Here is a 22926-nt window from a genome sequence, read left to right on the forward strand (position 1 = left end):
CCGGGAGTCATGTCCCACATTGCCAGGGGGATTTGCACATAGAGGGGAGGGCAGCGAGATCACCTGCTGAGTTGGAAAAGCAGGATTCCTTACCTGAGATCCATCAGGCCTGTGATAGAATTCTTGGTGTCTGTGAACTTGGATAAGAAAAAAAATCTTTATTTTCATCACTAACCTCTAATTGAAACGTAGTAGTTCTTTCCATCCTGAATGTCAGCAGCAAATCCCTGTAGTGTTAGCAATACCCTGGCTTTAACAGGACCTGTCACCAACAGAAATCACTATTTCTATGCTATGTTACAGTTGTTGCAGATCTCTCAGAATACCATTCCTGCTCATTACTGCTTCAAAATTATAGCAGTTATTTACGCCTGCCACCAGCTCTTGTTATTTAATGTGTTATCAACATCATCATTACTAAATCACAATTTATTTTTTAATATCTTGATGAGTGTATTCAATGCATTTGTTTCCTTTGTAATCGTATGTTTTTTTTTTTATTTGATGCATTTGAAAACCTTTTTCTGAGAAGGGGTCTGTAGGCTTCACCAGACTGCCAAAAGGGGACCACGGCTCAAAAAAGGTAAAAACTCTCACTGTAAGGACTTAACTGATGCATCCTTACAACCCAGACATGGCACAGAAGGAAAGGAATTAAATTGTTGTGAACCTCTGCCTGGGGCTGGGCCCCGTGACAGGTGCTGAGGATACAGGTGGGACAGCATGGCCCCTGCCTTCGAGGAGCTCACAGTCTAAGAGGGGATGCACTTTCATGGCTCCTGCTAGTCCTTGAATTGGGAGGTGAGGGCCCAGGTTCTCAGATTTTCAAAGATTTTCAAGAGATATCAGAAATCCAGATTTTTATATGAACTCATCCCATTTTTCAATGTTGGCAACTAATCCAAATTTTTATAAACCACTGTGTGGGCCAAAGAAAGCATGTCTGAAAGCTAAATCTGGCCCAGAGGCCACCAGTTTTCCACTTTTCTTCAGCTGGAAAACATAATTGCATTTAGGGGGGAGTTCACTCCGTGTAAGAAAGCGCAAGGATTTTGAGTCACCCACCAGCTCCTCTATCCTGCTCCTGCGAACCAGAGAGGCAGAGGATTGGAGCCCTGATCTTGGGAAGAGAGAGGACGGGAGAAGGGGCTCCGTGGAGGGCAGTGGAGGTCCCTGCCACGTGGCTGCAGCTGGGTTTGGGGGCAGGGGTCATGGCCAGGGGCAGATGCTCCTGGGGTGAGGGTGCCAGGGAAGTCGTGGGAACAGTGAGGTAATGAAATGATTGCATACCTAGAAAACCAAGAGCCTTTTGCAAAGAAACAAAAACAAAAGAAACAACAAGAACTATTTGAATAAGAACAATCGATAAGGTTATTGGATGCAAGATAAATATTTTTAAAATCTCTTTTCTCTATTTTGACAAACATAAAAATGAAAATAGGAAAAATATTCCATTTACAATATGACAAAAGCTACAAAATACTTAGGAATAAAAAAGCTATACAATCTTGTGGAAGGCTACCGCACAAGATCTGAACACATGGAAAGCTGTATCACGCACTTGGATAGGAGGACAATATCACAGAAATGTCAAATCTCCCCAAATCAAGTCCATACAGAGTGCAATGATCTTAATGTTTCTGTGGAAGAATAAATGGAAGATTTATATGGAAGAATAAATGCCTGAGAACAGCCCAAAAAGTATGGGAAATAGTGCAGGAGGACTTGCCTTACAGGCATCAGAAACAAATTCTAAAGGCAGCCAGTAGTTTATTGGTATAGAAACAGAAAAGTGCATCAGTGAAACAGAGTGAGAAATCCAGACATTGATCACAAGTACATATCAGAATTTAATATTTGACAGAGTGGCTTTTCAATTTAGTGGGATAAGATGGATTATTTAATAAACAATGCTGGTACAATTATTATCCCCGTGGAAGAAAATAAAATGGGACTTAAATCATAATCAAAAATACATTTCAGATTATTTTAAAACTTCAGTGTAAAAAAGAAAACAAGACAAATTCCTACAAGAAAATTTAGGAGACCACATGGGCAATCTGAGTGCAATGTGATCAAACCCAGGAGCCATACAGAAAAGCCAGATCCTGAAAAACATTGTCAGGAGAAAGATTCATGAACAGAGTCAATAGACAACTGAAAGATCTGGAAAAAAATTGTTATGAAAATGCTAGACAAAGTTTAATACCTACAATATTAAAAGAACTTTTAAAATTAGACAAGGATATGATAAATAACTCAATAGAAAAGTGGGCAAAGGACAGAAATCGGCAATTCACAGACGCATTAATCCAAATGACTAACAAACAAACGAAAAACCGCTCAGATTCAGGAGTAGGGAAATGTAATTTAAAGTGATGAGAGACCACTTTATGCCCTAGGTATAACTCATAGATAAAGATACTTTCATATGTTGCTTGTGGAAATGTGAAATATTACCATCTTTTTGGAAAGTAAGCTTTATAAAAGTTTAATACCTATTTGTGTGTATATATATTGACCTAAGATCCCATTTCTGGGCATTTAGGCCACAGAAATACAACCCCCAGGGAATACAGGCATATTGACAAGGATGCTTTTTGTGGTGTGTTTATAGTTGCAAGAAAAAGTAACATAGCAAATGTCCCTCAACAGGAAAATGCCTGACTAAATTACAGAATAGTTACGCTGTGGAATATTATGAACTGTTGAAAATGAATCAGAGCTATATTGGTTTATTTGGGGACTTCCTTGAGATATTGTTGAATTAAAAAAGCAAGAAGTAGAAAAGTATATCTAATGTGATCCCATTTTTATCAAACAATGATCAAAAAACCCTAATACATGCGTACATAAATCTATATAATATTTAAATGTCTGCCCATAATTACCTGATTTTGGAGAAAATATACAAAAGGTTAGGTGTGAGAGTGTCAGTGTAGGTTACCTGGGTGCGAGGTGAGGGGTGGTGCAAGCTGATGTGGGTGGTGTAGAGGGGGTGTAGGGGGCCAAGCCCGTTCACCACCAAAATATGAAAAAGCAGAGGCCGTTAGATTCCAACTCTCTTACCCTGTGCTCAGCCAGCCCCCTGCCCCCACAGTGGGGGGCCTCCAGCCCCTCAGTCAGCCCTCCCACCACACCCTAGATGTGGGGATCTATATTTTTCTCTAGGATCGTTAGAATGGGGCCAGGCAGGGCCAGAAGGCCCCAGAAGGGAGCTGAGAGTGCAGCTCCCTCTCCCCAGGCATTTGGCAAATCCATAGGAGGGAGGGAAGAGGCTATAAGGAGTGCTAATTCACACCCTCTCTCCTCTGAAGTCTTCCTTCAGTCTCAGCTCACAGGTCAGGCACATGCTCAGAGAGGGCTTCTCTCAGTCCCGTCCCATCTCGACTCTGTCTCTCACAGCACCATTCACGATTTGTCATTATGTCTGTGTTCGGGTGCATGTGTGAGTGTGTTTGTGTGAATATGTGTGTGCATGAGCATGAGGGCATGTGTGAGGTGCATATGTGTTTATGTGTGTCAATGTGTGTGTGCATGTGAGTGTGTCTGATGTCTGTTTCCCCCCAGTATGCTGTAATCGACACGAGGGGAGGGACCTTGTATGGGCAGCTCCAGCGAGGTACGTAGCAGGGGCGTAAGAAACGTTGGTTGAATTAAATAATTTGCTCACTCATTCATTCTCATTTTCATTGACTCACTCTTTTACCTATTCCTTTATTCATTTATTCCCTTATAGTTCCAGAAACATGTGTCGTCGACCAATGACTTTTCCCTTTATCTGAGTCCCTCACTTTCCATGGTGGTTTTTTGGGGGGAGATGGGAGTGACAACACGACTGCAGAATTCCAGGAATGCATCCACAACTTGGGAGAGCTGGGTGAGTTGGAAACTCTCCAGGGAGAGAGGGAATATTCCAGAGGGCTGCGAGGTTACAGCAGAAGGCAGACTGAGAGATTGGAGGGAGCAAAGTTGAAGGTAACGGGGTGGAGGCTGGGCATGGCTTTAACCTCTCCTGGTTCCCCACCCATGCCCGAGATCTTCCCCCCCCACCCCCACCCCTGCCAGGTCATTGGCTGTGCCTGGAAGTCTCTCCTCATCCCCGCATGTTGAAATCCTACCCTGCCTTGCAGGGCCAGCCCAGATGTCCTCGAAGTCTCAGTTATTCCTCCAGCTGGAAGGGCCGCTCCCTGCTGCAAACAAACTCCCTGAGCACGGAATCTGGACCTCCCTCACGGCACTGACCACTTCCTGGCTGTGCCGTGGAGTGGCCTCTCTCCTCCCAATAGGCAGGAGCCGCTCCGGCCTCATGGAAGAACAGCCCTGCAATTTTGGGGTGGGGTGGGGTGTAGTGATCCTAACCCCATTTTATGGATGGGGTGATGGAGGCTCAGACAAGTGACGTGACTTGTCCTGGCTCCTACAGCAAAGTATCGTCAAGCGAAGACTCGGCCCAGTGCTCCTGGCCCCGGAGTGAAGGCTCTTTCCAGGGCGGCTCAGTGGGAGGTGGGGTAGGGTGGGGCAGGGTGGGAGCTGGGTCCTGAGAACCAGCAGGCCAAAGAGATTCGGAGTTCTGACGGCCAAGTTCAGGGAAAGCACAGCTGGGGAGGAGCCAAGGTATTTATTATGCTTGGTCTCCAGCTCCAAACAGAGCTGATGGATGGAGCCGCTCCAGTTCCTATAAACAGCTCAGGCCAACTCCCTCCCCTCCACCCCTCTCCACTCTCAGCCACCACAGCCCCAACTGTTTCCAGTGAAATGGGGGTGGGGGGACATGGCCAAGGGAAGGGATGGAGAAGAGGAGGATGGGGAGGAGGAAGGAAGGCAGATGGGAGTGGGGAGAAAGATAAGGGGACTGGAGAGAAATGGAGGGTGGATGAGAGGCTTCTTGCTTTGTCTTACCACTGGCCTCTGCTGTCCCCCGGGCAGCCCCTGCCCCACACCCACCAGCACCCCCATGGCCCTGGGCCTATCTGAGAAGCCTCATCACCCCATTCTCCATCTGAGGGCTGGTCTTCACCCCCACAAGCCTGTAAGTCCTGGAGGGTAGGGGCTATTCATTCAGGAAATCTTTTCTGAGCTCCCCATCTGTGTTGGCGCACAGCCCCTGGGGACACACACCCAGAGGACTTGGGGTAGGACCTCCCTCCAGGAGCTCCTGGCTGGCAGGCAGACCAGGCAGCCTGGGCAGCCAGGGGAGGGAAATCAGGGCAGTCTCCCCAGAGGAGGTGATGTGAGCAAGAGTTGTAGAGGGAGTTTGGCAGGTGCATCAGGGTGGGTCGAAAGAGGGGTCAGATGTTTCTCGGAGAGGAGGTGGGAGAGCCTGATATGTGGGAGGATGAGGAGGCAGGTCAGCCTGGGAGGCAGTGCTGCCTAATGGGTATGATCATCAACTCCGGAGGGGGGCAAACCTGGGTTCAAGTCTCAGTTCTGGCACTTTATAGCTGTGAGTGTCAGTTTTTCTAAAAAGATGATAAAAATAGGAATCCCTTTAGAAGATTGTTGGGATTAAACCCAGGATTGTACACCAAGTGCTCAGCACAGGACTGACGTGTCAGTGCTCAGTAACTGCCAGCTCTGAGCACAGTGTGGGAGGCAGGGGTAGAGACGGGGCTGGAGGGCAGCAGGGATCTGGCCTGGCAAGGCCCTGTGAGTTGGCTAAAGGACAGGGACACAGAGAGCAGACAGCGGATCCCAGATCCCAGGGGAAGTGGCCAGCACAGGGAGGGCTAAGGGAAGGATGCAGCTGGGGGCCACGAGCGCTGCCTTCCTCCCCAGTGTCCAGCAGGATGTTCCTGCCGGGCCCTGCCGCGTGGACTGCCGTGCGCGCTCACAGAATGGAACGAGCCAGGTGTCCCGGCACCTCGGGCTGTCTGTGACATGGGGAGGACCAGGGCCTCCCCTCTCCCTGGAACCTGCTGAGAGCTCAGAAAGCCGGATGCTCTGATGACCCAGTTGGCAGCTGTGTTCACGTTTGGCTGAAAACAGGAATTTCTGCCTCGCCAGGGGTTGTGGTCAGGGGAGCAAACACCCCTGTTTGCCAGGAAAAGGGGTCAGGAGTCTGGTGGGCTCCCAGCTGGAATGGAGGCCCACAGAGGCCTGTGCTGAGCTCAGCCCATGCTACTGCCCTGCCTTTAGGCCTTCCTGCACACCCACTGTGTGCCAAGGGTTTGAGCCATGTGCTCCTCCACCTCCATTGCACCCCATCAGATGGGTGTTTCAAATTTTCCTTTGGAGAGTAAGAACTGAGAGTGGGAACTGGGAGGTGAGAGGTCCCAGGCAGAAAACATGCTGGATTGGAGAAAGCTCCAGAAGGCAGAGCTGCTAGAGTTTGCTCGGGGCCCAGTGGCTGCTGGGCGTGATGGGAAGGGGGAGTCCAGACTGCTGGGTGGGGAGGGGGCATCATGATCTGGAGCTTGGGGGAAGGTGGGTTGGGGAAGAGACACTGGCAGCTATAAAGGCTGCAGGGTCTGGGTGTCAGGCAGCCGTGAGGGGAAGCAGGGCCACTTGAGGACAGGCACCTGGGTGAGGCTGCAAAATGGGGGGTAGGAGGGTCAGGGGGACTACTCCCTGCCCCCCACAGACTCTACCTGAGCCCCTTTCCTGCCCCGCAGTGCACACCCCTTCACCCCACAGTCACCCCAGGTGAGGTGCCTCCTGTCCCCTCCCCGTTCTCCCCCCTCCCTCCCCTATCAGGAACCAGGAAGGCTCTTCTTCCAAGTTCAACCTTGCTCTGTGGCCTGGCTGCTCAGTCAAAATTCTCTGGCCCCTGTGGCATCGCCAGCCCTCTCCCTGGCAAGGCTTTGGATGACAGGCTTGAGCGCTGACAGCAGGTGGGGATGGAGGCGGAGGTGGAGTCTGAGAGCAGTGGGCGGCCACAGCACCAAGAGCCACCACGAGGGAACGAAAGTGCGTGGAATGCAAAGAGGAGGCCCAGGACGGAGTGCTGGTGATCATCATTCAGAGATGATGAGCTGGAAAGGAGAGGCCTGAGAGGAAGGAGGAAACCGAGCGTGTGGTGGGTTGTAAGTGCCAGGGAGAGCATGCTGTGAGGGCCTGGGTCCCTGCAGGGAGCTCGGGGGTGCACTCAGCCTTTGCACTCAGCCTCGTCGGGAGGGGCTGAGGGCAGTCCGGAGAGGGTCGAGAACGGGAGGGCGGAAGGAGAAACCAGCAAGGAGTTTGACTATGAAGACTAGAAGGAAGGGGAAGGTGGTTTAAGGGGTTTTTACTATGCTTAAGATGGACAAGACTTGAGCACAACTGAAGTCTGAGAAGAAGAAATGAGCGGAGAGGAAGAGGCTGAAGACAGAGGACAAGGAGGAAGGGGATAAGCGGATGGACTGGGATCCCCAGGTGCTGCCTCTGAGGTGGGGGTGAGAGGGGAGTGGGCCCGGGGGAGGGACGGAACAGATAGCTGCAAAGGAAGGAAGTGAACACGCTCCTCCCGGAGGCCACCATTTTCTCGGTGTTGGGAGTGGGGGCAAGGTTGTGGGATGGGGTGTTGTGGGGACAGCGGTGTGGCAGGTCCTTGAGGGTGGCCAAGACCCCAAGGTGCAGGGTGGTGATGAACACGAGCCTCAGCCTCCCCCTGGATTCCGGCATGAGGACCTAAAGCCGGTAAGGGAGGCAGAAGAGGAGGGCAGGGTTCAAGTGGATGCAATGATGCTGGTCACCTACAGCAAGGAGGAGGCTGGCAGGCCATGCTGTTTCTCCAGAATTATTTTTTAATACATTCGTGCGGGTTATACAAAGACTTGGTCCCGAGGCCTGGGCTGGTGGCTCCCGGGAGGCTAGAGCAGCACTCTGTAGTGTTTTCAAAGGTCAGGCTTGAAGGGCCCAGCTGGCGGCCCCCTCCAGCCTGAGGAAGAGCGTGGTGTGCAGTGAGCACCTGTGATCTGAACCCCTGCCCAGGACGGGTGGACCTGCCTGCCCCATTCACCCTGGCTCTGCCGTTGACTCTCCAGGTCATCACTGATCCTCTCTGGACCTCAGTTTTCTCATCTGCAAAATGGGGCAGAGAGAGTGGCATTTTCATTTTCTCGTGTTGCCAAGCCCCTGTCACATGCCAGACCATGGGCCAAGCCCAGGTAAGATGATGAAGGCCAATAACATGGGGTTCTTGGGGTGGTCCCAGGGCATCCTTTCTCCCCAGACAGCCCATGATTCCATGAGGATGAGGGACAGGATTATCTGAGTGGGTCTGTCTACCCGTTTTTCTAGGGGGGGAAAGATCCCTGCACCAAGAAGACCAGAGAGAGAATTTGGAGCCGGCATTATCTCTTGTTGTGAACAGCTGAAGGAAAAGGAAACCAGTCAGCTCCACCACCCACCCCCAATCCCAACCTGCAACAGGTCTGAATCCCCTTTCCACAGGCTCTGCCAATGGCCTGCTGTGCAGCTCCCATTCTCTTCCTAAGCCTCAGTCTTCCTATCTACCCAATGGGGAGACTGGACTCAAATGGCCTCAAATACTAGCCTTCATCAATGAAGGGAGAGAACGAGAGAACATGAGAGCAAGGGGAGAAAAGGGAGAACCTGGAAATGAGGGAAACCAAGGCAGAGGAGAGGTCCGTGGCAGCCTGTCTTCTCTGACAGCCTGGGAGAGAGGAGCAGACAGTATGAGTGGGACAGCGTGCTCCCAGGCCCTGTTCCGGCAATGTGGGCCCACTTCCTGTCCACCCGACAGCCTGCAGGCTCTGCAGTGGGAAAGCTCAGGCTCTGGCATCAGAAGGTAGTGGGCATGAATCTCAGTGATGGCATTTCTTAGCTGGGGGACCCTGGATAGGGACTTTTGGAGCCTCAGTTTCCTTTTTTGTAAAATGGGGATATAATACCAATCTGAGAGGGTCGACTAAAGAAGCAGACACAAGGAAGGCTTGGATTTGTATCTGCAGCTGCCATGCCTGGTGCAAAACAGAACCAGATATCTAAGATTTGAACTCTTGGCACACCAGCTAGGGAGGAGCCAGGGCAGAGAAAGGGGCCTGCGCAGGGAGTGGGGGGTAGGGCAGTATTTGGGTCTGTGTGTGCAACAATGCCAGGTAGGGAAAGAGCTCATCCAGAGCAGGAAACAGAATGGTCCTGCACAGAGCTGGAGCCCAGGGTGACAACCCCTTAACCAGACCCTGCTGAGGCTGTCACAGCACGTCAGATGGCACTGGATCCAACATGTGTCTCCAGTTCTCTTCTGGTCAGAAGCTCTTCATTTTCCAGAGAGGCTGAAAATCATTCTCAGATGTGACAAACAGTCTGCTTGGAAACATCTCAGACAAATCCTCTTGGTCTTGTTCCTTCTTTACCCTGGCACAACCAGGGCAGGGCTCTCCAGGCTGAACCAGCTAGAGCTGCAGAGCTTTGGAGCTGCTGCTCTCCTGGGGGCCCCACAGCCCTGGGCTCCCACCTCTCAAGCTCTGAGCACACTGTGTGGTCACTGAACGGCTCCACCGCCACCTCCCCCAGCAGACTGGGGGATGCTGGAGGGCTGGGAGATATCCTCAGTGCCCAAGGCCTGGTATAAAACAGATGCTTGGCAAAGACTTGTTGATCAGATGGGTGAATGTTATTCTCTACCACCCCCAAACTGCCCAACTTCCGGCTTCCACAGCTGGACCACATTTGCAGCCTGGGAAGTGGGTCACCTAGCCGATGCAGCAGGATGCAGGGAAAGGAAGCCTGGGCTGAGATTCAGAGACCAGGGATCTGGCCTCTTGCTTGCTGGGTGACCTTGGATCAGTCCCCACCCTCTTCTGTGCCTCCAATGCCCCCACTGATCTGGAAGGCCCTCCGGCCAGGCCGTTCTGCAGTCCCCGTCTTCTCTAGGCTTTGTACTGTTGGTTAAACTTCTGCCGGCGGACAAAGCAGCAGGTGGCCAGCGTGGTGAGGAGGACAGCCAAGACCAGCGCGAAGGTGAGGATGATGATGAGGTTGACGTTCTTGAGACCCCCCTTCTCACAGTCCTCAGGCCGCACGTGGCTCAGGGACACCTCCTCCTGGGAGCCAAAGCGGCAGATCAGGTCCTGGGTGGCGTCCACGTCCACACGGCCCTGGTGCAGCTGGGCTGCCAGCCAGCCATTGCCACAGCAGCTAAGTGGGTTCCCCTGCAGGTAGAGGCGCCGGAGGCTGGTCTCCAGGCCGCCCATGGCACTGCCAGGCAGGAGGCTGAAGCTGTTGTTGCGCAGGTCTAGCACCTCCAGGGACACGGCCTGGGTCCAGGCAGGCAGGCGGCTGAGGTGGTTCTCAGCCAGGTTGAGCCGCTTAAGGCAGCTGAAGCAGGGCAGGTCCACCTGCAGGGTGGTCAGCCCATTGCCCTGCAGCTCCAGGACCTCCAAGGTGGCCTCCAGGCCTGCCAAGGCCCCCGTGGCCATATCCAGCCTGGGGTTGGCAGAGAGGTCCAGCTCGGTAAGCGGGGTGTGGAGAAAGGCACCTGCCCTGAGCTTCTCCACTTCATTGTCCACCAGTTTCAGGACACGGAGGGAGGAGATGCCAGAGAAGGCCACACAACCTGAGGGTCCAGGCTCGCCCGGGCCCCCACAGGGGCTGACCTGGTTTCCCTGCAGGTTGAGCCTCTGCAGGCTGGCCAGGCTGGCAAAGGTGTATGGGGGCAGGTCCTGCAGGACATTTTCCTGTAGGAGCAGCGTCCGCAGGGCCCCCAGGGCTCTGGCGCCCAGCTCCAGTGCCTCCAGCTCATTGTGGCTTAAGTCTAAGAGCACCAGGCAGGGCAGGGACCCATGCCGGGCCTTGAAGTTCCGCAAGCAGTTTCGACTGAGGTTCAGGAAGCGCAGGGAGGTCATGTGCTCAAGAAAGCCCTCGGGGACTAGCTCAATCTCGTTGTAGCTCAAATCCAGATTCAGGAGCTGGGAGAGGGAGTGGGTGCTGGCATTGGGGTTGGAGAGGGGCAAGGCTGACCAGCCCTCGGAAGGCGTGTTGATGCCCTCACTGCCCTGGGGCGGCCCCGCGGGGAGCCGGATGAGGTTGTTGGACAAGTTCAGGAAGGTGAGCCTCGGCAGGGCAGCCAGGTCGGGGAAATGGAGCAGTTTGTTCTCCCGCAGGTCCAGCCAGGTGAGCTGGTACGTGGCCTGGGGTTCTGGGGCTGTCTGAAAAGCCTCGATACTGTTGCAGCTCAGATCGAGCACCCGCAGCTGCTGGAGGCTGAAGTCGGAGATGCAGGTGAGGGAATTCCTGGAGAGATTGAGGTGGACCAGGCGGGGCAGGGCCTCGAACGCGCCCTCCTCGATGTCCATCAGCACGTTGCTATGGAGGTCGAGCCGCTCAAGCGCGGGCATGCCACGGAAGGTACGGCGGGTGAGGCGCGTCAGGCTGTTCTCCGCCAGGGAGAGCGTGCGCAGGGCAGGTGCCTCCCCCAGCAGCTGCTCCACCAGGCCGCTGTACAGGCTGTTCCCCGACAGGTCCAGGGAGGTCACGTGAGGCAGGGGGACCAGGCCGCCGGTGCTCAGTGCTGGGCCCGCTGCCAGGCGGTTGTGAGCCAGGCTGAGGTGCTCCAGGCGGGGCAGGGCCTGGAAGACACCCGGCTGGAGGAAGCTGAGCTCGTTGTTGCTCAGGTCCAAGCGGTGAAGCGCAGTGTAGAAGCCCAGGGGTGAGGCCAGGATGCTCCGCAGCTGGTTTCCAGACAGGTCAAGGGCCTCGATGTCCGGTGGGAGCACGGAGGGCACCTGGAGCAGACCCAGGCCCTGGCACAAAACCTCCTTGTCCACCTGGGAAAGAATGAGGAGGTGTAGGGGGGAGGATGCAGCTGACATCAGCAAGTGCAGCGGGGGGTGAAACCCAACACATCTCCCCAGTAGACAATGATTTTGCTGTGTGACCTCCATCAAGTCACATTACCACTCTGGTTTTTTATCCAGAAAGTAACTCATCCTTCTTTAGCACCCACTTAGCCTTTACAATTTATTTAGAACTTTCAGGCCCGTGGTCTCATTGGATCGTAACAATAACCTGCCCATTAGATGTGACCATCCCTATTTTCAGAGTCTGGGCTCAGAGAGAGAAAGGACAGTGCCAAGATCAACCAGCTGGTGAGGAGCAGAACTGGGATTTGGACCCAGGTCTTTTAATAACCAAAGGCTCCACCTGTCCCTCTACCACAAGTACCTTCTGGGGCCAGAATTCTTTATAAGTGAAAATGCAGGTCTCTTCCAAGTCACTAGGAACCCAGGCCTTTCCCAGGAAAGGGTCTGACCACTGCAGCCAGCCAGCTCAAGCCCACTCCTGACCCTGGCCTCTCTGTCTCCACTGTCCCTCCTGACCTATACCCCACCAAATGCCACGGCAATTGCTCAAAACCTCCGCTCTGTGTTGCATCTCTGCTTAAACCTCTTCAGGGCAAAGTCAGGACCCTTAGCAGGGCATTCAAGGCTGTTGTAGACCCTGCTGATCTGCTGACCTGTCCCCTATCTCCCACCTCACCCCACACGCAGGACCACACCTGACCAGTGCCCATCACGCCCTCCCACACCCACCTCGGGCCTCCTCCTTCCTGTTCCCTGTGGTGGTTATCGCAGCCCCCACGAGATCTGCACGGTGAACTCTGCATACTGAGCTCCAGGGTCTCCTCCAGCAGGGAGCCTGCCCTGATTGCCAAGCAGGTCGAGGCCTCCTCCAGGCTCTCACAGCCCCTGCGCTTTCTTGCTCACAGCTTTTCCACTCTGAACTGTGATTATCTGTGGACCCTCTCCCCGACTAGATGGTGAACTCAGGGCAAACAGGGACTGGTTTGATTGACGTGGATGTTTTGGATCTGGTACCGAGGAGATGATCTGTAAATATTTTAATGAATAAAAGTCACAGACATCATCAGTTTAGTAAAGGTCTGTGGCATTGAATCGCTCTCTTCCCTGAGAGGGGACAAAAGGGATGATCCATTTTTTTTTGGAGTAGAGTCCAAACCATTAGAGCAAAAAGAATCCAGCCCACCCAATTTCCAGATGGAGAGACTGAGGCCGAAAGATGGCAGCAACTTGCCCAAGGTCACAGTGAGCCAGCCTCGGTGCTCCCTGCCTGGCCCCAGCAATCCAACTCCTCCCGAGAGCCCCGGGGTGAGTAGGGGTGAGGAAGGGAACCACCCCCCTCAGCCATCTGTGTGACTCTTTCTCCCCCATGCAGCACAGTAACTGGCCTGGTGACCTCCAGGAAAGGCAGCTTCAGGGAGGCCTCCCAAGACCCAGGCAGGCCCCTGCTGCAGGTTGGGCACCCCTGAAAACCAGGACCTTGTGTGTCCTGTCTGGCTTCTAGCCACTGCCTCCCCCACAGCCTCTCTGCTTGCTGGCGCCACTAGGTGTAGCTGCTGCATCCCCACCCTCAGCTCTCTGGACCCTCCTGACTCAAAGAAGAAACAGCAAACCAACACGATGACAGCCATTATCATGTGGCACCAGCTCCCTGTCAGGCTCTGGGCTGGATGCATAGATCCTCTACCTCATTTCCTCTCAGGCATAAGCTACCAGTCACATTCCCTAAGGGAACTGAGCCTCGGGAGGTGGGCTGTCCCAAGTCAGACAGGCTGGGGCTCTGACCCATGGTCCTCTCCCTATCCGTGCAAGCTGAGTTTTGACCACTGGGCCCTCGGCTACCCAGGTGATTCCTTCCCACAGAAAATAGCCCCAGCCACCATTTACTGAGCATTTTCTGCATGGGGGCACTGCCTGTGCTTCACAGGTTACCTCACATGCAAATCCACACCCTGCTATCTCCTCTGGATACTCAAAGGCTCTTTGGGGCACTGGCCCCTGATTGCTGAGACAGAACCCAAGGCTGGCCAAGCTCAGAACCTAAGACTTGCTTTCCGCCCAGGTGCCAGGACACCTGCTTTTGAGGCCCAGAGGATAGGGGGCTGGGTGTACTGGGAACTGGAAGGCCGGGGCAGTCTCAGAACTCCACTTCCAGTGCCCTCACCCCTCCCTGGGCTCTGAGCCCCCAGCACAAGCCGACTCACAGCAGGAGGAGTTTCAGAGGAACCTGCCCTTGGCCAGAGTTCACAGTCACACACCCCCTACCACCTGCCAGAGGCACACTCTCTCTCTGGGATGCCAGGATGCCTCTGCCCAGCTTTGTTCTTTAGGAGGGAAGAGGAACTGTTACCCAATTCTGTCTTGCCATCTGTGCAGAGAAGGGAACAGGGTAGGAAGAACCAGCAGGACAGGAGGAGCTCAGGAGAGCTGGGTTCAAATCCTGCCTCTGTTACTTCCTACCTGTATGACCCTAGTGGGTCATATCTTTTCCTCAGCTAAAAAGAGGAGTTCTGGGAAGGATAAAATGAAGGAATGCCCTTAGCCCAATGCAGGCACCTAATAGGCTCTCGGCAAATGGCAATTTCTTTTACTATTTTGACATCATCAAAACTCCCACACGTGTTGAACTTTCATGCTAGAGCAGAAAGTGCTTTCCTATTCTCTCATTTGCCCAGAATCCAAAGCTCACCCAGCTTCCCCCTGCCTGGCTGGGTGACCAAGACCCTTCACCTCTCTGAGCCTCAGGTTCCCCAAGGTAGAATGTGGGGTTGCATTTGGTGATGTCTGCGGCCCTCTCTGCCTATTAATCTGGGTTCTGGGGATCTCAGAGACACCTTGAGGAGCAAGAAGTGTAGTGGCAATGGCAGGACATTGCAAACCCTAGGGAAGGGCTGCCAGCACTTATGGTTTCCTGAAGCAGCTGCCCATCCTGTGTCATGGGCTTCAAGTCACAGGTTCAAGTAAGACTGTCTTTTCCTCAGCCCAGGCTCTGGCCTCGACCTCACTGATTGCCCATCCTCACTAGTGGATCCCCAAAAGGTCACAGGAACTTCAAGGCTAGTCTCCTTGGCTCGAGGCAGGAAAAAGGAACAAAAGTGAATCAAGCCTGGTCCCTGCCCTTGAAAAGTTCTCAGTCTGCCAGGTGACACAGACATGGACCAACCATCATGTACTTGTATGCTCAGTTCTGAGAAGGAGGAAAGCTTGGGGGCTGCAGGAACCCAGAAGGGGAACAGTCAGACCAGGTCAGCCTGGGAGAGATCAGGAGAGGCTTCCTGGAGGAGGCAGTATTTGACTTGGGTGGTAACGAGCGAGAGTCCTCTCCAGCAGGGAAGTGGCAAGTGAGCCCAAGTCAGGGAGCCCAGTTAGGGAAGGGGATTTTCCCCAAGAGGAAGCCAGTACAGAGGAGCCATCCCAGGTGGCCCACGCCATATCCTCCCAACCCACCCCCATGCTGATAATCTGCATTGCTCACTTGGGCCCACCACCCTGTAAGGGCAGCTTAGGGAATAGAGTTCAATATCATTCCCACTGTTCCTAGCTGAATAACTCTGGACAAGTCACCTAAACTCTCCAAGCCTCAGTTTCTTCCTCTGTAAAATGGGAATAACAGTACCTACCTGGCAGGGTTGTTGAGTAAATAAGGTATTTAAACATTTTAGTAGGTGCTCATTCAATGCAAGGTACCTTCCCTCTCCTCTTCTGACTCCTCTAACTGCTGTGGGGCTGAGCCTGGGGCAAAGGATTCTGGGGCAGGTCACCCTAGGGCAGGGGTCCCCTTAGTCTGCCTGGGCAGGGCTCCTTACCATCTTACAGGGCATCTTGTCACGGTGTTGGGAGGTAGCCAGGCCCAGCGTCAGCATGGCCAGAAGCGGCAGGATCTGGTGGCTCATGGCTCTGCGGAGGGTGGGGAGGAAAGGGGAACAGTGTAAGTCCACTGACCCAGACTGTGCCTGCCCTCCAGGAACCCCAGACTGCTCCACTTTAAGCAGCTGGGATAAAGGTTTCTGTGGACCGGGTTGGGGTGGACATGGGGTTGCAGCCAATCACAAGGGGCCTTGAACCCAGGCCAAGGAGCCCAGGCAGTGAAAGTTTTAAGCAGTGGGTGACCTGATCAGATTTGGGTTTTCCAAAGACCCCACCTGGTGGAAGACAGCCTGGAACTGGTGGCTACAGGGAGCCTGGGGCTGCCCTGGGCCAAGCTCAGGGCTGGGGGTGAGCAGAGGTGGGGAGCTGAGCCTCTGACTCCATTTCCACCCAGACCACATGCAGGCCCCCCATTCTAACTCCTCAGGCCCCAAACGGAATTCCTCACTCCCCCCGAGGGGACTTTTATTTTGCTCCTTTTCTTTTGATTCTCTGATTCTCGGCCCTTGCCATTGTTCAAGGGCTAGGCCAGGACCTTGACAGGAAGCCCCGGCAGGAGGTGTGCCCTGCCCCCAGCACTGCCGCAGGTCATGGACTTCCCCAGCAGCCAGCTGCCAGGCCCTGCACTTTCACTGAAGCAGCTGCCAGCTCAGGGGGCGCTCAGGCCTACCGGGCCAGCCCTTAGCTCTATGGGCAGTCAGGGGTGATAACAGGGGGGACCCCAGAGGCCCTCATCAGGGATGAATCAGAGCAATGCTGGGTACTCACTCATCCCCTCGCTCACCCTGAGGACCTGGGCCAAGTACTGGGGGTACACAGATACATCCATCAACTTCATTCATTCAATCATTCATTCATCACACACCTTGACTGCTTTCTCGTGCTGGTAACTGGGGAAACAAGGAAATGCACAGAAGTGACCATATACAAAGTGTTAACAAGGAGGGACACATAAAGCCCTCCAAGAGCACTGGACTCAGAGTCACTCACACCTGACTGCCCTTTCTGCCTCCTTTACTAACCTTCCATGTGACACTGTGCAAGTCACTTTACCTCTCTGAGGCTCAGTTTCTCTTTGGAGATCAATTGCCAACTCACCAAGCTTTGTTGAGAATCAAATGAGATAATATTCTATAAAAGTGTACAGCATTTTTATTATGCACCAGGCACTCTTCTCGACACTTTACATATGCTAACTTATTCAATCCTCACAATAACTCAGCAACTTGGTTCCATTGTTATCATTCTCATTTTACAGATAGGGAAACTGAGGCTCACAGAAATTAAGTAACACACCCCAGGTCCCACTGCTAGCAAGTGGCAGGCCCAGGCAGTCCAGCTCCTGGGTCTGTGCCCTTAATCTCTACACTTTATGTTCTCCCATAGCAGGTGCTCAATAAATGAGCTCCAAATTGTGACTCTGCAGAGCCAGGCAAGATCTCTTTTTGTTGAAAGAAGCTGAAGGATGCTGTAGAAGAAGCAGCACTTAGAACCCACCAGTGTCCTTGGTGATGAATTTTAAACGAAGATGGCTGCTCCGAGGCCCTTTCTTGCTTGAACACCCAAGGGCCACAGTGGTGTCTCTTAAACCTTGGCTCCTGGGTTCTCCCCAAGGCCACAGGTCCCCTGCCCCCCACAGTTGCTCTACGCTCACCTGCACTACAGGTTGGGCTTTCTCATGAGATTTTGTTCTGCTGTTTAAAAAGCAGAACAACGCAACTCATTTGAAAGCTAGTGGCCTCAGAATTGAAAGCAAGCCCTTCAGTGGGGCCTTCAAAGCCCTCAGGGAGTTTGCTCTGCCCAGCCAGCTGTCCTCTCCCCATTCTCGTTTTTCACCACCCCACCCCACCCCCACTCTGAGCTCTGGATGCCTTGTATTCCTTTAGTTTACTGCACACCTTTGTACTGCCCCAAACCTTCACTTCCTCTCCTCTCTTGCCGAATACCTTCTCAACCTTTGGTTCTCGGCTTAGATAGTACTTCTTCCAAGAAGCCTTCCCTGGTTCTCCGAGTCTGGGCTACATATGCACGGTCCCTCCCCCAGGCTCCCACAGCCCCTAAGCTTCCAGGGAACAAGGCACAGAGCAGTCTATAGTTTGCCCCACTTCTATGGGAAGCATCCCCGGGGCAGAGGGGGACCCATCCCATAGCACAAGGCAGGCAGAGGAAGGCACTGAGAATTGGCATTAGGAGTCTTGGTGATATGTTGACGCTGGCAAGAGCTCTTGTTCTCCTTGACTCTCCCTTCACTCCTGGTCACATTTGTTCCCCACATCAGCAAGTTCTTTCTGCTCTACCTGAAAAACAGACCCCCATCTGCCTCTCTCCCTCCTCCATCCCTGCCACTAGGGCAACACCATGATCCTGGGCCCCAACCACTGAGACAGCTTCCCCTGCTTCCACCCGGACCCGTGACAGTCTGATCTGTATTTACAGAGAAGCCAGAGTGAAGTTTTAAAATCATACAGCGGCTCATGAATCTCTACTACTTAAAACCTCTAACAGCTTCCCAGCTCTCTTAAATGAAACCCAGGCTTTACAAAATCTGCTGTCTGACTCGATCTCCCCCTTTCCCTTCCCTCACTAAAGTCTAGCCTTCTCACGGTTCCTGAAACACAGCAAGTTCGTTCCAGCTTCAGAGCCTTCGCCCTTGCTGTTCCCTCTGCCTGGAAAGCTATTCCCTAGATCGTCACATGTTTAGTGTTTTCCTAGTATGTATCTGATAAGCTATCCTTATTACACAAGAATTCTATTGCAGAGGTGCTCACTAAAGATCTATCGAATGAGTGGCAGAAGCTTTGACTGCAGTGGGCTGAGTGGTGAGTGGAAGGTGATGGACCCAGGGTTAGGTTCGGAGCCTGAAGGCAGAAGCTGCCCAAAGGGGCCCTTATTTTCCCTCCTCTTCCTGCCAAACCTCCCCCCACCCCCAAGATGGGCATCTGTGCCTCCAGAAGGGACGGCCCCTGCAGCAAATGGGAACTCTGCCCTGGCATCAACAGAAAGGGACCCCTTAGCTGCGAACACCCCTCAGCCATGCCCAAGACATAGCATGCAGCACTGAAGGGCCACTTTCTCTCAAGAGGGAGGACCTAGGCTGGTCTCCTGACTCCACAGCTCACTGGCTCTGCTCCCTGGGGCCAGTGGCTCACCCTCGCAGCACCTCTGTGTGCTCATCTGTAGAGCAAGCAACCTGGTTCCCCTTCGCCACTGGCTGCCCCCAACTGTTGTGATGATGAGACAGAGAATGGCTATGACCATGCCCTTATTGTCCTTCCCAGATGGGACAATGACCCTCAGGGCTGAGCAGCCTGGGCAAGGAAACAGAGAAAGAGAGAAAGAAAGAAAGAAAGGAGGGAGAGAGGAAAGAAAGAAGGACGAGTTACATTGTCTCACTTAATTTTACAACAACCCAATGAGATAGTTACTTTAATTCCCATTTTACAGATGAGAAAACTGAGACTCAAAAAGGGGAAGTGACTTAACCTCATAGTTATCTAACTCGTAAGTGTTTCAGGGCTGAGATTTAACCCAGATCTATATGACCCAAATGCTGTTTCCTCCAGCAGGTGCCCAGCTGCCTGCCCGTCTGTAGAGATGTCCCTAGTTGCCCATAACAAAAACGAGGCTCAGAGGGGTGACTTACCCAAAGTCACACGGGTGGTACGTAACAGAATCAGGATCAGAATCCGGTCTGTCTGACTCTGAAGCCAATGTTTCCACTCCACCAGGCCAAGATCTCCCTCTCTAACCCCTGCCTGCCAGCGACCCCCTTCACACCCACACCCACACACAAGCAGACACTCTCACAGTGCCGGGCTCTGGGGCGCTCCCTCTCCCTCCTCTCAGCCCAGATCCGACTTACTGGCAGAGCAGGGTCCTGGGAGAACTGTGGCCGTCCACACGGAGCAGTGAATCACTAAGGGCAAGCCCCATTCTGGAGATATGCGCATCCCACGGGGGAATTAGACCTTAACCCAAAGGAATGTGGCTGTGATGGCGGAATTTCAGGCAGCTTGGGGTGGGGGTGGGAGGTGGGGGTCCCTCACATCTTACCACCCATGAAGAAGGCTGGCTTCTGAGGCCCTGGGAGAAGTGGGGGGGCCGTTCCTCCCCCCAGAGAGCTGGGCAGGCTGTATGATGCTATGGAGGGTAAGCCCCATGCCCAGGCCCAGGTCAGAGGGTGGCAGGAGATGTGGATTCAAATCCTGATCTGCCTTGAGTAGCTGTGTGTTCCTGGGCAAGTCCCGGCCTTTGGGCCATAGTTTTCCATCTGTCAAATGGGCGCGCGGGGTCTCGCCTCTTGGCCCCTGTTGTAATGATCCGCTGAGAATGGAGCCTTGGAGACCTCTCCAAACCCGAGAGAGGGTCAATCCAGCTCCAAGAGCGAGATGGGGGGCGGCGGCGGGCGGGGAGTGTTTGGGGGTGGGGGCTCGACCCGATGATTCCCAGGGCGGCCCCAGTCTAGCTCTGCGGCGGGCGCGGGACCGACCGTCTGTTCCCCAAGGGGGCAGACCAGCCTTGCCCGCTGGGCGGCTCCTACCTGGCTCAGCGCGGCCGCCGCTCCTCTCCCCCGCAGCCCCGGAACATTTTGCGCAATGCTGCCCCCCGGTCCCACCCCGCGCCAGACCCTGGGGTCCCGGCCCGAGGAGGAACGGCCGCTCCACTGCCCCACGGGTGCCGGACCCGCGAGGGGGCGACTCAGGCTTCAATTTAAAGCTCTCTCCCGCCGACCCGCCCCACCACGCCCCCCCCCCGGCGAAGTCGCGGGGTCCTAGCGCCCGTCGGCGCGCCCCCGCGTGACTCGGTTATCCGGAACTCGCGGGAGGGTGAAGCATCTTCTTTACGCTCCAGCCCAGGCTGGGAAGGGGCGTGGGGTGGAGGGGGCGGGATGAGAGGGCCCGAGGGAGAGGGGTCGGGAAGGAAGCGCCGTGAGCGCGGAGGCCGGTCCGGGGCCGCCGCACGTGCAGCTCGCGGCCCCGCGGGGTCGGGAGGGGCGGGAGGTTGTAGGAGCCGCAGGTCCGCGGAGGAAATCCGGCCTGGCCCCGCTCTCCCCGCTGCCGGCGCCGCCGCTCTTAGCGGGGCGCGAACCGGGGAGGTGACAGCGCGGCCGAACGCGGAAGGAAATGACCCTTCACTGGCCCTGGGGCGGCCGCCGAGGGGCTTCCCCGCGCCGCAGCCGTCCCCCCTGGTGAGGCCGGTAAGCCCTTTCCCCTCTCCGGGCTGGGCTGAAGTGTCCAGACTTAGCCTACCCCACCGTCTCCGGGACCCTTAAATAGCCCTGCGACTTGGTACCGTGAAATTCCCGGTTTAAGACGGAGAAACTGAGGCTAGAGATGTGGGCAGTGAGTATAAACAAAAACCATCTGGGACTATTAAGGCCCCCATTCATCGCTGAGGAGACTGAGGCTTGGAAAGAAAGATTAGATGACATATCTATCTAAAGTCACACAGCCTGTAAGAGGCAGGAATTTGAATCCAATCTGTCCACAAAGCTGAGTCAGGACAGTTTGGGTGTCCTTTCCCAGGCACCAACTTGCCCTTTTTTTTTTTTATTTCTTTTTAAAGTACTGTGTGAAAATGGGATGGTGATATTATCAACTTTTTCATCAGGGGATGAAGCTTATCTTGCCTAAAGCCACCCCCTCTTCCAAATGCTTTGGCCCTACCAAATTACAGAATGTTCACCTTCCACAGTCTTTCTTCCCTAGTGGCCCCATTTTACAGCCATGAGAGTGACCACCTAAGTCCTTGTGGCATGTCAGGATAGAGCTGGGCTTAGAAGTTGGGTGCCCTGAAGCCTAGGTGGCTGCTGCCTTTCCTTCTTCCCACCCCGTCCATTGTGGGGCCTGACCTGGGCAGGAGGGGACAGCCCAGAGAGGATAAACAGTGACAGCCGGTGGCCTGGGACATGACCTAGCCACAGAAGAGGTCAGGGAAGGCTTCACCAAGAAGGGTCCTGAGCTCCTGATGAGGGGATGAGTAGCAGGGCCTGGGAAGGGTGTCAAAACTTCCTTCTTCCCTCCCAGTCACTGGCAGCACAGATCTACGCTCTTAGGAATTCCAGCTGGTCCATCCCAACACCCACCATCAACTCCCCTCACCTTGTCAAATGGAATCTCAGTTTCCCTCTCTGTAAAGTCAGGGAGAATTGTAGGTACTCTTGGGATTGGGGTCAGAACTAAGTGCAATGGACCCAGGCTGGGGCTTGCACCCAGGAGGGGTTAGATAATTTCTCGCCGTCTTTACTGTAGTCATTGATGATACCTCTGCTTGTACCTGGCCCAGCCCAGCCAGACTTCCTTTGCCGTGTCTCTGTCCAAGGGACCAAATGTCCAGGAAAGTGCTTTGCAGCAACCCCACAGCCCAGGCAGAGCATGACTGAATCGGATTCAGGCAGTTCCTTGAGCTCACCTGCCACCTCCCACCCTGCCCCCCACCCATGCCCAGGCCAGCTGAGTGCCGCCTCACCCTTCCGTGAGCGGCTGCCAAGTAGAAACCTCTGGTACAGAGCTTGGGCCAGGGCAGGGCAGGGCTGGGGATGGATGGCCCACCTCCCACACCCCCTCCAAGGCTGCGGTTGTGGTTAGTTCGTTCACGGAGTTCCACCTCACTCAGTGCCCGGATGGGGATCCCCAGGAGTTGGAGACAGATGAGCAACCAAGCATGCCTACTGGCTGCAGATGTCCCTTGGGACTGGGGGCCCTGAAAGCCGGGAACCCCACTTGTCCCTTCCTGCAACTTCTTCAGCAGTCCTGTTGCTTGTGTGACTGTTGGCAGGTTGTTTAACTCTTCTGACCTCGGTTTACTCATCTGCAAAGTGAGAGTAGTAATAGCACCTGCTGTCCTGGCTTGCTGTGAAGAGCAAATGCAACCATGTGCATAAAATGCCTGGTTGGACCTTGGTCTGTGGTACTTGCTCAATGAACATGACCTTGCTTCCTTAGCAAGCCCTGGGGATAGCTAGTGATTACAAATGTCCAATATCCACCCTTGTGGAGCTCCCAGACCAGATAGGAGGCAGATGAGAACACAAAGGGTGGTTGGAGTCCAGAGACCTTGGCGGCCAAATCCAAGAGTCTGAACTTGATTCTGCAGTTCTGCAGAAGGTAGGGGTGTGTGGAAACTTAACAGGGTCAGATTCGCCTGGCTGCTCATGTGGAGGGTGGTGCTGTTCTTAAGTTGTCAGGGCCAACTCTCAACCCAATGTTGCTCAGCCCCTGCTCACTCACCTCCAGAAATGGGAAGTTCTGGACAGCCCAGAGCTTAGACTTTGGATGGCTTAGACTTCACAGTGTTGGTCTTCTTTTCTAGAAAT

General features: G+C 54.1%; 1 protein-coding gene across 4 annotated transcripts; it reads right to left on the bottom strand.

Annotated features, from left to right (window-relative positions):
- Positions 1-7704: 7704 nt before the first annotated feature.
- LRRC32 (leucine rich repeat containing 32) lies at positions 7705-20295 on the bottom strand. Of its 4 annotated transcripts, XM_037840763.1 has the most exons (4): positions 19665-20134; positions 19474-19579; positions 15551-15641; positions 7705-11711 (listed from the first exon to the last, which is right to left on the bottom strand). In XM_037840763.1, the coding sequence occupies exons 1-4, from the start codon at positions 19669-19671 to the stop codon at positions 9816-9818; spliced, it is 2100 nt and encodes a 699-aa protein (XP_037696691.1). In that variant the 5' UTR covers positions 19672-20134; the 3' UTR covers positions 7705-9815. The 4 variants fall into 4 exon arrangements, with proteins under 4 accessions (XP_037696691.1, XP_037696693.1, XP_037696694.1 ...); XM_037840765.1 differs by lacking the exons at positions 19474-19579; positions 19665-20134 and adding an exon at positions 20152-20295; XM_037840766.1 differs by lacking the exon at positions 19474-19579.
- Positions 20296-22926: the final 2631 nt, after the last annotated feature.

The sequence above is a fragment of the Choloepus didactylus genome, chromosome 6, assembly GCF_015220235.1.
Source record: "Choloepus didactylus isolate mChoDid1 chromosome 6, mChoDid1.pri, whole genome shotgun sequence".
Taxonomy (NCBI): Eukaryota; Metazoa; Chordata; class Mammalia; order Pilosa; family Megalonychidae; genus Choloepus; species Choloepus didactylus.